This window comes from Temnothorax americanus, unplaced genomic scaffold (genome assembly GCF_048541705.1).
Source record: "Temnothorax americanus isolate GAGA-0224 unplaced genomic scaffold, ASM4854170v1 Scaffold143, whole genome shotgun sequence".
Lineage (NCBI taxonomy): Eukaryota > Metazoa > Arthropoda > Insecta > Hymenoptera > Formicidae > Temnothorax > Temnothorax americanus.
The window spans coordinates 121,592-137,415 of NW_027509279.1; the positions used below are offsets into that span (position 1 = coordinate 121,592).

General features: G+C 45.8%; 1 protein-coding gene and 1 pseudogene across 1 annotated transcript; one reads left to right on the forward strand and one right to left on the reverse strand.

The window, feature by feature from the left end:
• Positions 1-2,923: 2,923 nt before the first annotated feature.
• LOC143894834 (uncharacterized) lies at positions 2,924-3,991 on the reverse strand. The gene has a single exon (XM_077401475.1). The coding sequence runs from the start codon at positions 3,989-3,991 to the stop codon at positions 2,924-2,926; it is 1,068 nt and encodes a 355-aa protein (XP_077257601.1).
• A 10,698-nt stretch (positions 3,992-14,689) lies between these two features.
• Positions 14,690-15,824, forward strand: LOC143894835 (uncharacterized; annotated as a pseudogene).

Genomic DNA, 15,824 nt, shown 5'->3' on the forward strand with positions numbered 1-15,824 from the left:
CGTGCAAGAGAATTTTGTCTCCTACTCGGAAATTGATTTCTTTTGTCTTCTTATCATACGTCGCCTTGGCTTTAGATCTTTCGTTTCGCAAATGTTCCTTTGGAATTCGTTGTGTCGCTCTTAATTTTTCTTTTAGCTCTTGCGCGTAATCGTCATAAGTATACGTTGGTTTCGGTGGTTGCGACAGTGCCGTCGGTAGTGTCGCTCGGTGCCCGTATACTAATTCAAAGGGTGTAAACCCGGTCGCCGTGTGTGGCGTCGTGTTATACGCGAACATTGCGTATGGCGTCCATTCGTCCCAGTCTGTCTGGTCCGCGTTAATATAATGTCGCAAGTATTCGACCAATGTTCTATGAGAACGTTCCAATGCTCCATTACTCTTGGGATGGTAGGCCGTTGTTTGAATTTTTTCTATCTTCAAAATAATTTACACGTGTTTTTAAATATCTCGCTAAAGAAATTCGTTCCTTTATCCGTCAGTATTTTGTCGGGGATACCGTATTCAAAGATAATCTTGGTGATAAATTCTTTTGCGATCGTATTCGCTTCTTGATTAGGTACGGGTATCGCCTTACTGAATTTTGATAAATTATCCTGAAACGTGAGGATATTTTTCATTCCGTTTTCGGTCACCGTCAGTGGTCCTACTATATCTAGAGCACATTTTTCGAACGGTTGTCCGCGGTGTCTGTGATTACTAAGGGTGCTTTATTTTTTCGAGATAACTTGTTCTTCTGACATAGTTCGCATTTATTAATGTAATCTTTGACGGCTCGAGTTAATCTTCTCCAATTATGCGTCAACCTTATTCGGTTTATGGTGCGTTCCACACCCTGATGTCCTCCTACAGGTGCATCATAGTATTCGTATAATATACGCGTTGCTTTTCTTCTTCTATGTATTTTCTTTCGGTCTCCTCTTCGTTATTCTCTTCCTTCTTTATCTTGTTGATATCTGTCGGCACATGTCGACTCAGCGCATCCGCGTTTCTATTCTCTTGACCGGCCTTGTGTACGATAGTGTAATCGTATTCTTCTAATTTCAATCTCCATCGGATAAGTCGTGATCCGGGGTCCTTTACGTTAAATAGCCAAACCAATGATTTATGGTTTGTCACTATGGTAAATTTTGTTCCATAAACGTATGGTCGGAAGTGTTTCACCGCCCATACTATCGCTAGTAGTTCTTTCTCGGTAGTATTATAATTTTGCTCGGCTTTAGATAGTACTCTGCTCGCATACGCCACGGGTTGATCTTGACCTATTTTTTCCTGTGACAATATGGCTCCTATTGCGTAATCTGACGCGTCGGTCGTTACTATAAATTCTTGGGAGAAGTCCGGGTATTTTAATACCGGTGCTGTGGTTAGTTTTTCTTTAAGTATTTTAAATGCGTTTTGTTGTTCTGCGTTCCACTCGAATTTTATATCTTTTCTGGTTATTTTTGTGAGTGGCTCGGCGATTGCTGAAAAATCTTTAATAAATCTTTGATAATATCCGGCTAATCCTACGAAAGCCTGGATGTCCTTTATTTTTGTTGGTTTCGGGAAGCTTTTTACTGCTTCTAATTTTAAAGGGTCTGGCGAGATTCCGTTTTCTGTTATTACATGTCCGAGATACGTCACTTCTTTCCGAAGACATTCGCATTTATCGGGCTGTAATTTCAAATTGTAGTTTCTCAGTCTTTTTAGCACTTTAATTAATCTCTTATTGTGCTCTTGTAAACTTGCTCCGTATACTATTATATCGTCTAGATAGACTAAACATTGTAATCTTACTAGTCTTGCTAAAACGGCTATTATTGCTCGTTGAAATGTCGCTGGGGCATTTTTCAGTCCAAAAGGCATTCGATTATATTCGTAATGTCCGTATTTTGTCGAGAACGCTGTTTTTTCTTTATCTTCTTCTTCTAAAATATTTTGCTTTTCCCAGTTGGTCTAGAATATTGGTTATGTTTGGCAATGGGAAAGAATCTCCCTCCGTTAGGTCGTTCACAAACCGAAAATCTATTACCACTCCCAGTTTTAATTTTCCTGATGCGTCTCTTTTCTTCGGTATACTACTAGCAACGGCGCATTCCAAGGGCTTGTGCTAGGTCTAATAATTCTGTTTTTCAACATCTCTTTCACTTGTCTATTCACTTCTTCCTTGTGCTTTTCTAGCAAACGGTACGGTCGGACGTTGACCGGTACGCTGCTCGCCTTCGTGGTAATCTTATGCACGACGATATCAGTGCATGTCAGTGGTTCTCCTTCCACATGCAATACATCGCTGTAATCTCTGCAAATTTCCATAATGGTTTTCTTTTCTTCTTCGTTTAAGTGTTGTGTGTGTATCAATTTTTCGACTTTCTCGCTACGCGGCAATTTTTCTTCTGCTTTGTTTACTTGGTTTATTTCTATCTTTTCTGCTACTTCTTGCTCTAACTTTTCTAATGTTACTTGCGGCATTAGCATTTCGACTGTCTTCTCAGTCGTATTTAATATGCTTGCCGGACATAGAAAGTTTTCTGGCATCACTAGGCAATTTCCTATAAACACTCCTGGCATTGTCTCTTCTGCCTGTATTATTCCTAGTGAATTTTTATCGGTCGCGACTTGTACTATTGTCTCGCTTCGCGGTTTCAAAACCATTTTCTTATACGGGTATAATTTTAATGTGCTATTCCCTATGCGTATTGAGCTCGACTCGTAACTATATGACGCTCGATGTTTTTTTATAAAATCTACGTCTAGTATTCCGTCGTATTCAATCGGAAAATCATCCTTGACGACATATATCGTGTGCTTGATCTTTCTATCTTTCAAGTCAATAGTTGCTGTAAATTTTCTAATCGTATGGGCTTTATGATCTGTTACTCCTGTAAGGGCCATTTTATCCTCTTCTATCATTGCTTCGCCTATCAAATGTATTACTTTTATTATTTATACGGCCGCTCTGGTATCGAACAGTAAATTTATTTTTTCGCGCTTCGCTTCTCGCATGGGCAGAGTGATTAAGTCCAGCCCTGCATGCTTTCGCGGCTTGTTCGTCATGTGTGACACCTGATACTCTAACGCCGGTCGGCGCTGCTTTGTGTCCTCTTTGTCTTCCTCATCGCTATTTGCAACAGAATTGCTGTCTTTTTTCCTCAGGCCATTCGTTTTTGGGTAAAAATTTTTATTTTGTCCTCGCGGATTATTAGGTTTGTTGTGATTCGTCTTTTCTTTATTTGGTCGACCATTTAACAGCCAACATTCTTCGCGCATGTGTCCTGCCTTCTTACAATAATTGCAGACTTTATCTATCGCGTTTACGCGGAGTGTCCTATCGGGTTTCGGTAATGAGAATCGGTTCGCATATTTGTTGGTACGACATTCTCTTCCGAAGTGCCCGTATTTTTTGCATTTTTGGCATTGTAATATCGATAGGTTATCGCGCGGTTGCGACGAGTACGTATAATTATTTTTGGGACGCGGCGGAATTCCACTCGGCCCATTTATTTTTTCTTCGGCGCTCGCTCCGGCAATCGCTTCTTGCAATGTTGCTAAATGCTGAGCTCGGACAAGTACCTTGATCTCGTCTCTCAATCCTAATTTGAAATTCTGTAATGCCTGTTGTTGAATCGTTTCTAATATAGTTCGCTTGCTTTCTATGGTGTGATTTCTTCCCTCTATCATGGAGTCGTATAGCTCCATCGCTAGCTTATCGGCTTTTAATCCGAATGCTCTTGCATTTTCTCCGGGTTTTTGCTTGAGTGTATTAAACTCTAGTTGTAAGTGTGTTGTGCTTTTGCGGCTCAAATAGCAAACTTCTAATTCCTTCTTTAGTTGTGCGAAATCTCTTATCTCTCGCGTTTGAAAGTCTATCATCGCTCTTCCTTTTAGCTTTGTGCATAGTACTGCTTCTAATAGCGTTACTTCTTCCATAGGATTTATATTTTTTATTGCGTATGACGCGGCGCTTAAGAATTCTTGTAATTTACTTGAGGCTCCGTCAAACTCGGGTATCATGTCTCGTCTCTTTTAAACGTAGATATCCGATTGCGCGCTCCGCTTAGTTCCGAATATCGTATGACGTTCTTCCGTACGTTACTTCGAACGGGAGGTTACTTGGTTCGCGTCTCGCGTGAAATTCGCGGCGTTCAGGATTTGCCGTTTCTAGTTGATTTACGCGATCTTGTAAGTTGCGGATTCCATTTAATATCTCGTCGAGAATGGAATCTCTATCGTCCCGCGGCAGTCCGGCCGTGCGGGTATCCGGTTACGGTGATTCGCCGGGGTGCCTCTTTGTGATAGCACTCGATTAAGACGGCTTATATCTTCGTCTATTTCCTCTGGGGTTATCGGCGCGTTGTCATTTGCGTTATTCGCGTCGTGGTTGCTATTTGTTGCTTCCGCCAACTCGATTACGTTCACGTGTTTCGGGGCAAAATAATACTCTTGCGGGTCAAATACGCTGCTATCATACGAGGTCAATGAGAACTCTCGTCTGTGTGTTCGCCTACTGGTCGTACTGTCCGCGTCTTCGGATTGTGCGTGCGCGTGTGAGGGGTGGAGTCTATTTTCGTCGGGGCAATTATTTTGTCCTATTACTCTCGCGTCTAGAATTATAACGGAATCGTCGAATAGGGATTCGCGTTTGATTACGCTGTTCGGGTGTAATTCGGGTTCTGATTCGCTTTCGCTTGAGTAGTACGCGTCTAAATTTCTACGCACGGTTTCGCGATTATCGCTTACGATTTTTTTGGTTGTTTGCACGGGGCTTAACGGTCTATTTCTACGCGCTCGTCGTGACGTCTCGCTATGGAGCCACGATTGGTTTAGTTCCGCAGGTGGATTTTCGTTTTCTGACATCTACGGTGATTGCGCTTTACATAATTTGCTTAGTCGACTTACATTACGGTCGCTAGTCGCATGTTGCTGGTCGGTGCTTGTACCGCCTTATCTGTCGGTGAACCTCCGTTGAGGTAGGTCGGTGCCTTCTCGGGTTACGCTGCTCGCTTACCCCTCGTCGGCCGCTACCGTGTTGTCCGCTGCTTTTGAATGTGGCTGCCGTGTCTCCGTTGAGGATGTTGCACTGCCTCACTGATTCACTTTTTTTTTGTTTCAGCTGCCGTTCCCGTCTTCCTGCCACTAGATCTCTCACGCTGCCACCATTTGGTGTGCCCCTTTTTGGATATACTAAGATTCGATCGTTCCAAGGAGGAGGCGGGATGGGTGACTGATAGAACACTCTTTGATAAACGGCACTTCGAATAAAGGATACTTTAATTGAATCTGCTTTACAGTTATTTCCGTACAAGAAAAACCCGTTACTGATCTGCTCCCTGACTCCGATTGCCCCTCTCGTCTCCTGTTGTCGTTTCCTTTTGAATCCTCGTCCTGTCCTTCGATATCGCTAAGTTGCTCAATCGTATGTGGGCCGATCGCGCAACTCATCTCTTGCTGATTCGGCGTTGCGTAACTCTTTTGGGCTTTCGCGGTCGCGCTCCCTATTATTATTCACTTTGTCTTTCTTAGTTTATATTTTATTATTACGTTAATTGGGGCCGCAACAGGAGTTATATCTGTTATTATTTTGTTCTAACAAATTAAAATATTGCCGACCAAAGTCACGTTCTCCCTATTACTGTTTAGCATCCCCGCGACATAGAACAAGCGGTTATTAATACTACTCTTAATAACTAAGGCGTATAATGAAGCAACTAACAATAAGACGCTACGAGAGAGAGAACTAACGCGCGGGCACCCCAAAAAAAAAGAGAAAGAAAAAGGAAATGTATCGGCGGACGTCACACTATCCTAATATTCTTAATTTTTGTTGAAGTATTGTGTATTTAGTTTTTGCGCTTCTTTCCATACTCCGAGCCATGTGTACGCCTATAGGTGCGACACGTGTGTCTCTAGTGTGTTGACTCGCGGGCGACCAACGCGCGGCGCTGGTCGCTCTCGGCCGCAGGGGGAAGTGATCCGCGCAATTCCTTGGCCCCACCAAACCTACGGCATTAACCCGAGTTCAAGACACCGCGGACATACATACACAACTACACTTACGCGCATACATATATACATTTCCGAGTGTTACAAAATTCCGCCCCTTAAGTTGTCCTACCACAAGATTTTGGCCGTATCGCCACAGACGAAAGTCATAGAAGGCGGGTGCCATTAAACAAAAGAAGAAGAAGAAGCTGGTCGCTCTCTCTCTCTCGATCTCCGGCAGTCATAGCGTGCGGACGTACTATTGTAACGGCCAAGCAATAAAGTGTAATAATCTAGCAAGTGACTTCGTAAAGTCTGTCTGCCCGAATCTTTTCCTGGCTGTGCTTCCCGGAACAATCCTGCCACAACAGGTTATGGGCCCAGGCGCTGGTCCCCTTCGCAAATCGTCTGGACGACAAGAGGATTTGGAAGGCTCTCGAATTATCGAGCGCGTGAGTCACATACTTATAAAACGACTCGGAAGGTTTGAACTATCGAGCGCGTGAGTTTAAGTGCATGTTAAGAAAGGACAGTAAGACTCTGTCGAACGCGTGTATCTCTATAGAAAGACTTTGTCAAACGCGTATACATAGTAAGACTCTGTTGAACGCGTGTATCTTCATAGTAAGACTGTCGAAAGCGAAAGTCCGCCATATCTGACTCCAGGTTTAGAAAGCTCTCGAACTGCCGAACGCGAGTTAATTGCCTGCTGCCACGTAGCGAAAGCGAAAGTCGATGGAGGACATTATAAGTAACAAAGCCAGAAAAGGAGCATTGAATGCTTTTACTGCCATAAGAGAGGCCACTATGAGCGTAACTGTCGCAAGAAAAAACACGACGAAGGCTCAGGACAAGGCAAAGGTGGCTCACAGAAATATCTATCTTGTCACAAACTCTGGTTCCAGAAATGATCCGGAGGGCGGCAGTCGGTGTGTCGAACCAACGATCAGGTAACGGCATTGTTGGAAAAAGACATATCAGAAGTCTGGCTCACAGTGGGGCCTCTAAGCACATGACATACCGACGCAATTGATTTAGCGATTTTAGATCGGTAAATGACGTTTTCGTGTCATTGGGTGACAATAAGGTGTGTCAAGTCCTAGGTTCGGGAACAATCTACATAGACAAGTTCATCAGCGGCAAATGGTGTGAAGGAAGCATTGACGATGTGCTCTACGTCCCTAAAATGCGAAAGAACCTTTTTTCTGTAAGGGTCTGTACGTCTAAAGGTTTCACTGTCAATTTTCAGAAGGGGCAACTCACGGTCCTGAGGAATGGGGAGATTGCAGCGCAGAGTGCAAAGCAAGAAAACGAAATTTATAGAATGTTCTTCAAGGTCAAGGTCCGAGGGGAAGCCAACGTATCCACGACCAGTCTCCAAGTGTGGCACAAACGACTTGGTCATATCAACAAGCGGACACTGCGAGAGATGGCACAGAAAGGTCTCGTCCGAGGAGTCAAACTTTCCGACTCAGACGACTTTTTCTGTGAAGCATGCCAGCTCGGAAAGGCGCATAGACTTCCGTTTGGTCAAAATAATCCAAGGGAGTCACCAAAGCCCGGAGAGTTCATACACACAGACCTGTGTGGCTCGATGTCGGTGGAGTCGCTCGGAGACGCCAGATACTTCGCAACGTTCAAGGACGACGCTTCAGGTTTTCGACATGTCTATTTCTTAAAGCATGTCCGACGTTTTTGACAGGTTTAAGGGGATCCTATAGTGAAGGCCGAACTTCCTCGATGTCGATAATGTCGAACATTTTTAATTCCGTTGTGACCGGACGGAGGGTTGTTACCGACACACTCAGTATCAGATTCGTTTATCATCGGTTGCCACTCGATTTTATTCACGAAAAATCGAGAAAAAGATAATTATCTTTCACTGACCCTTCGCTGGACCTCGCTACTTCCCTCTTTTCCTGCTTCAAGCCCGCCCGCCGGGACTGTGGATCATCGTTGGACCTCGCTTTGTGGACCGTCTCTGGGACTGCAGCAGTGCACCGCTGGATTCGTCGCCCCTCTGGACCTTCGCTGGACCGCCTCTGGATCGCCCGTCGCTGGGTCGAATACCACCGACAGGTAGGAATTACGGGAACAGGTAAATCTTTTGCGCGGGAAATCGTGTAAATAATTTTGATTGTAATTGATGGTATGTAATTGAACAATTTATTCTGCCCGGTTTTTTACAGGTGCTACGATTGGTTCCTCCCGCATTTGGAGTTTTGCCGCCCGCGTACAAACGTAAGTATAACTCATTCGCGTGTCGCGAATAGTGAATTGACTGTACAGCTATCTTCGTTGACCGTACTTTCTGATAACGTGAAACGGAGTCTCCATTTCTTCCGCCTTGCTGCCCTTTTATCCTCGAGCTTGTTCTCCACTTTTGCCCTGGCACGCCTAATTTACGCGCCCGCTGTATGGTGGGCCCTTTTGTTCGCTCGTCAATTCTGACGTTTGCTTTCGCTTTTGCTTGCGCGTTCCGTGATAATTGTTCACATGTGCTCGCTCGCAGACAATACATTCAATGGATAAATTCCTCAGTTTTTCGGCGTTTTCGTCATTTGCGAATTCGCATAGAAGCACGTACATACGTTTTCTCGAAATTCTCGTCTCGCCGCTTTCACAAATATTCCATTTGCTTCTACCCGAAGTTTTGTTTTCTCTTTAATTATGATGGTTATTTAAACATTCTTTCGCCGCTTTGCACATCGTTTTATCGTGGAAACGGAACTTCGCGTTTACATTACCGAAGCGTTTCGCTATCACCCGTGGTGATGTTTTGGTGACGCCATCCGCACACCTGGGTCGTCCAGGATTGTTTGCGACTTTCGGTTTGCGATTTGTCGTTCCGCTGATTGTACATTGACGGACCTTCACTACTGTCATTTTCCTGACCCATTGAGCCACTTTGCCTCGCGATACCTCGCAGAAAATGTCCGGTTCGCGATAACGCGACCCGGTGGTTGGATAACATTACGGGTGGTACCGCTGTACCTTTTGAGTCTCCCTGAACTCTAATCCATCGTCGCTTTTCGCCGCGGAGTTTGGGTTCGCGATTTTGCGATCCGGCAGCTCGATTGCTTTGGGGTTTGTTTTGTCGCTCTCACGGGACTTGTACGCGCGCCATTCTGTCGAAAAACTCGATCGATACATCTCGGGTTTGAATCATTAGTCCCCGCCAACTAATCGCGCAATTATGCAGGACATCACCCTTTTTCCGTCGCTCTCCGGATGATCCATCAAGTTTATTGCTTTCGCAACACCTTATATATCTTTTTCGTCTCATGTCGGGCGCCGCCGAATCGACAACTTTGCGCGCCGCGTAGAATTTATTCCGCCGCAACTCCTAATAATTAAACGCGTGTCTCCCTCGCAATAGAGGAAATGGTCGAAGAAAATTAACTAACATTTCTCCACTATTTAATCCTCCAGATTCTCCTGTCGCGAATCGGCCTTTAACTCGCGCGCGTGAATCTCCTCGAGCCCTCCCTTACGTTGCGCTTTGCGCTCGCGCTTCTCCTTGTAGCGCCGCTTCTTTGTATGGGCCGGCCTTTAACCCTTACTGGTTAGTAACCTAAAGTACGGTTGACATGACCGAGTTCGCCACTCATTCGCGACACTCGAGCCCGCGTAATCCGTATCGTTTTACCGAAGAAAATAAACCTTTGTATACCAAATAAATCGTTTTTGCCGCAAAATTAACAAAATAAATGCCTTTAATCGTATTAATGGTACTGCACTTGCTATCATTATTCGTACCGCACGCACAATGAATAAAAAAAGAAAAAGAAAAGTGTTCGAGATTCCGTTACCGTTGCGCCGCCCGATCAGATGGCAGCATTGATCGGATATCGACGCCGCATCACCGCGGCAGCTTGCGCAAGCACGGGCGCGCTCATCGCTAACGTTTTCGGTCTTCCTCGCGATTGAGGCAATTGTACAAATGGCCGCGCAGTGATCAGATGCACGATGTGTGCTCTGTGCATCTTGATTGTGACTATACACATTGAAGTGTCTACCGCAGTGATTACAGCTGCCGAGATACTGCATTAACATGTAAAGCGACCGCTCATCCAGCTCTACCCGGGTACATCAACACGACGACTCAGGCTCACATGTGCGCGAGTGCCGACCGCCACGTGTCTTACCGGCTCACGGGCTAATCATCACGAGGAGGGCAATTAATATAACTGCCTCGCCCACTCACGAACGATACACAAAGACTTCTTATACAAAGACTTCTTATGCTTAGTGAACTCCGAAAGACTGCCCACCACTCTCAGGTCAGACTGTATATATCTCTTCTCATATTAAAGACGGCTCAGCCTGTGTTCTGAGTTACATTTTATATTACAGAATAATTAATTAACACCTTCCACGCGCGTCCTTCTCATCCCGCTTTTATCGCCGCGGGATTAATCAGCGATTTCGCGAACAAAAAGACAAAAATTAAAATTATTTTACATCTGACGCGTTGTGTTTTCGCGTCGCTCGCGCTGTCAATTTTGACAATGGAAACTATTTCTAACGCTGAACTCAAATTCTTAACGCTAAATAAACCTTTTTGTTTCTAACTCGCGTAATATAAAATAATACATCATTGAGAATTACGAACCAAACATTAAGAAACTGGCGTTTCTGTGTACAAAACAAAATAGATAAAGCAAATTTGCAAAAAAAAATTGTTGTTACGAAACTCTGTCTCGATTCTAAGCTAATTCTTGTTTTTATTGTTTTTTTTACAGAGGTGCCTAACGCTTTATTTCTCGCGCGTCGTTGACCACTGCCCGCTTATAACGACTCTCACACCTCATTGGTCGCGATACGGAACGATGGAGAACCGCCTTAAGATTTTCCCACTCCAGCGCCGCAGACAGAAGCGTGCGCATCTATAACGGTCGAAACGGACACTCGTACCTCGTGTCTCGTCAGTAACGGACATTCGTATAATTTTCTACGATATTCGTTTAATACTTTGTTACGTGAGATCCGTGATCTAACTCAGACATCGAGTTCTCTACTCGACAGTGTAATAATTATCCTAAGTTGTACATAGTGTAAATACATAACTGTCTTACATACATATACGAGTCATAATAAAATACGCGGACCTTCCCGGCCATATAGGCTAATAGTAACCCCCTTCGGGGGGAAATGCTACAGTGGTGACTATCCGACGTGAGTTTTACTAAACGAAGTGATTTTCATCGCGCAACACGTTTTTCGCCGGGCGCAGCGTGACTACATCCAGAAGGATCGAGATCACCGGAACACACGCGGATCCCGCGCGAATCGCGTGATATAGACGCACAAACAATAACGCTACGTGTCGAGTGAGTGCGCGTATTTTCAAGACGAGTGATGCCCCTTACACGTTCACCACGAAAGACGACGCAAACGAACGACAACGTGCCACCACCGGGCGACCACGTGCCACCACCGGACGACCACGTGCCACAACCGGACGGCCACGTGCCACCACCAGGAGACCACGTGCACACACCAGCAGGCTCTACGACTTTCAGCATCTACAGCGACGCGACCGACAACATGGCTCACGGAAAAAACGGAAAGGAAGAACACGAGCTGAACGCGATAAAAGCGCTCAAATTGCCGCAACCTTTCTGGCGAGACAACCCTGCCAGATATTTTGCGGTCGCAGAAATGACGTTTGCATTACATAGAGTCACATCTGACGATTCTAAATACAGGTACGTCGTAATCCACTTGGACGCTGACCTCTTAGGACTCGTAGGCGACATTATAGACTCACCACCCGCGCACGGCAAATACGAGGCGCTTAAACAGCGTATCATAGACAGTCTTTCAGAATCGCAGGAAACTAAGTTGAGACGCCTTCTGCGAGGACAAGTAATGGGCGACGAGAAACCGTCAGTATTCCTACAGCGACTCCGGAATCTGGCCGGGGGACAATGCAACGACAGCGTACTGCGCAGCTTTTTCATGGAACAAATGCCAGAACACATGCGAGGGATACTAGCAATTAGCCAGCTGGACGACTAGCCACAATAGCCGCACAGGCTGACCGAGGTAACTCGCCCACAAATAAATAACATAAATCAGGCATCCATAAATGCAGTCGCATTGCCGCAAGACATATCCGCACCGGGAAAAACCGGCCCATCAAGCGACATCGAGGAACTGCGTCACGCAGTCGAGGCACTCACGCGGAAATTCGAACGCACGGTGCAAGGACGTAGCCGAAGCAGAGGCCGAAGAGGCAATCACAGCCGTTTAACCACATCACACCAAAAAGACGCCCAAAAATACTGTTATTATCACAGTAAATTCGGCGCGGACGCAATAAATTGTCGACCACCTTGTTCCTGGATCACAAAAAAACAGATCCAACAGGAAAACTAGCTGCGCCGGCGAGCGTCGCGGCCGCCGCCGGCAAATCGATTCCCGCAAGACGACTTCTCGTAACCGACAAAAAAACAGGAACACGTTTTCTAGTAGACACGGGAGCAGACGTATCAGTACTTCCACAGGAATGGATCAAACGTGCTCTCCCGACCGATCGATTTTTATACGCGGCAAATCACACAATAATACCCACATACGGAGAAAAGAAACTTACCTCAGATCTTGGACTACGCCGCGAATTCAAGTGGACTTTTATTGTGGCCAACGTAACGATACCTATTCTAGGGAATGATTTCCTACACGAGTACAATCTCCTTCCAGATCTCAGAGGACGACGATTATTGGACGGCACAACCAGCCTAACCGCAAGAGGAACATGGACGAGGAAAGGCATACCAGCACTTACAACCATTGATTCTGACAACGAGTACCACGAAATACTTCGCAAATTCATCGAGGTCACGAGACCGAGCAAATTCAAGGAACCACGACATCCCGTACGACACCACATCATAACAAAAGGACCACCTTGCACGGACCGTGCACGACGACTTTCACCGGAAAAGCTACGATTCGCAAAAAAAGAAATCGAAGCTTGGATAGCAGACGGCATCCTCAGACCATCCAGCAGTCCTTACTCAAGCGCATTTCTGTTACAAAGGAAGAAGGACGGGACATAGAGAATATGCGGAGACTACCGCGGATTGAACCGGATAACACGACCAGACAGATATCCTGTACCGAATCTTAGAGATTTCGCACACCGACTCCATGGATGTACAATATTCACAACCCTTGATCTTGACCGCGCGTATTTCAATATCCCAATGGCACCCGAGGACCGAGAGAAGACAGCAATAATTACCCCATTCGGACTCTTTGAATTTAATGTAATGCCTTTCGGTTTGAAGAACGCAGCACAGTCATTCCAACGCTTTATGGACAACATACTACGCGGACTGGATTTTTGCTGTTGTTATCTGGACGACATAATAATCACATCACGCACACCCGAAGAGCACAAGAAACATCTTGAAACAATTCTAACAAGACTACAAGAACACGACCTTACACTCAAACCGGAGAAGTGTGTTTTCGGGAAACCAGAAGTCGAATACTTGGGATACCTAGTCACATCCACGGGAACGAAGCCACTGGAACACAGGGTTTGAGCAATTATTGAATACCCGAAACCAACAAATATTTCTGAACTCCGTAGATTTCTCGGAATACTCAACTTTTACAGATCATCCATTCCCAAGGCAGCTGACGCGCAGGCACCACTCCATGCGCTCACCGCCGGAGCCAAGAAACGAGACAAAAGGAAAATAGAGTGGACACCGGAAACAGACAACGCTTTCGACAAATGCAAAGAGCAACTCACACAAGCTACTATGCTAGCGCACCCAGCCGAACGAGCACAACTCATGCTAGTGACCGATGCTTCTGACACAGCCATGGGAGCCGCACTAGAACAAGTCATCGATGGGAAACGACAACCATTAGGTTTTTTCTCAAGAAAGCTGACACCAACACAGGCGAGATATAGTACATACGACCGAGAGCTACTAGCAATTTACACGGCAATTCACTACTTCCGATACATGATCGAAGGCAGGGACACGGTGATTTACACAGATCACAAACCGTTAACCTACGCTTTTGACCAACGACCAACTAAAGCTTCACCAAGACAACAGCGACACTTGGACTTCATAAGCCAATTTACCACGGATATACGCCACGTGACGGGACTCGAGAACAACGTAGCCGACGCTTTTTCGAGAATCAACGACATAACATTGCCAATTATTGTTTCGACAGAGGATATTGCGACAGCTTCACAAACAGATGACGAATTACGAAATCTTTTGTTAGTTCCAGGGACGCTCAAATTAAAACAGCTACGCTTGGACGGTACCGAGACAACAGTCTACTGTGACGTATCCACGGACAACATCAGACCATACATTCCAAGGCCCCTAAGAAAAAGGATATTCGACGTAGTACATAACACAGCACACACCAGCGGAAGGACAACACGCAAACAAATCGCGACCTAGTTTGTTTGGCCGTCCATGAATAAGGACATCACAAACTGGGCTCGCACATGCTTACCATGCCAACGCGCTAAAATTAGTAGACACGTCAGAAGACGACCCGAGCACATACATGTTCCTGATGAACGATTCGCACACATACACCTGGACATAGTTGGACCTCTTCCACCATCACGAGGCTATCGATACTGCATAACAATGATAGACCGTTTCACACGATGGCCGGAGGCAACTCCAATCAGAGATATCACAGCCGACACTATCACGACGCCTTTTTCGAAACATGGGTAGCACGTTTCGGAACACCTATACTATCATTACAACCGACCGAGGATCACAATTCGACTCTGAACTGTTCAACGCTTTAACCAAAATGATAGGAAGCAGGACGCATCGCACCACGGCGTATCACCCGCAATCAAACGGCGCAATCGAGTGATGGCACCGCTTATTTAAAGCAGCAATCAAATGCCATGACTGGGTCAAAGTTTTACCCGTGGTCATGCTCGGACTACGCAATGCCTTAAAGAAAGACATCGGAACATCCGCCGCCGAGCTTGTATACGGAACACAACTCAGGTTACCAGGAAAATACTTCGTAGAGGAGGAACCTTCTCAGGACCAACTCCCATTCCTTGAGCATCTCAGGCAATCTATGCGGAACATTAGGCCTAGGCAAACTGCACACCAAAACAAGCCACAAACATTCATACACAAAGCACTCCATACATGCACCCACGTGTTTGTAAGAGTCGATAGCGTGAGAAGACCACTTGACCAACCATATCAAGGACCTTATGCTGTACTCGAAAGAGTCAGCGATTTTTGTTTCAGAGTCGACATCAAAGGACAACCAACCGATGTTTCAATCGACCGCTTGAAACCGGCTTTCCTAGAGATCAACCCCGACGAACCTCCGCCACAGGAACGTACCTACAGCAGGAAAGAACAGCCACATCCCACCCCAACCGGCAGCAGGACCGGCCCGGGAACCTCCCAAAGCACGGAGACGAGGCAGCTGAGAAAAGTTCATTTCGCTCCCTAGCCAGGTCACTCGGGGGGGGAGTACTATAGCGACTCTCACACCTCATTGGCCGGAATACGGAGCGATGGAGAGCCGCCTTAAGACTTACACACCAGCGCCGCAATCGCAAGCGTGCGCACCTACAACGGCCGAAACGACACTCGTACCTCGTGTCTCGATAATAACGGACGGATCACTCTTACGTCCTTATAGTCAGGCATAACGTACTTTCGCATAGTGTTCACGACAACCCGCATAACACATATTGTACGCGAGGTCCGTGACCTATCTCGTTATCGAGCTAATTACTCACCAGTGTAAATACTTACCGTTAAAACTGTACATACTTTGTGATTTGTGATACTACGTTCTTGTAAATATATGATTGTCTAAT

Coding starts and splice junctions, on each gene's coding strand:
- LOC143894834 (XM_077401475.1), bottom strand. CDS start 3,991: ATGATACCCGAGTTTGACGGAGCCTCAAGTAAATTACAAGAATTCTTA.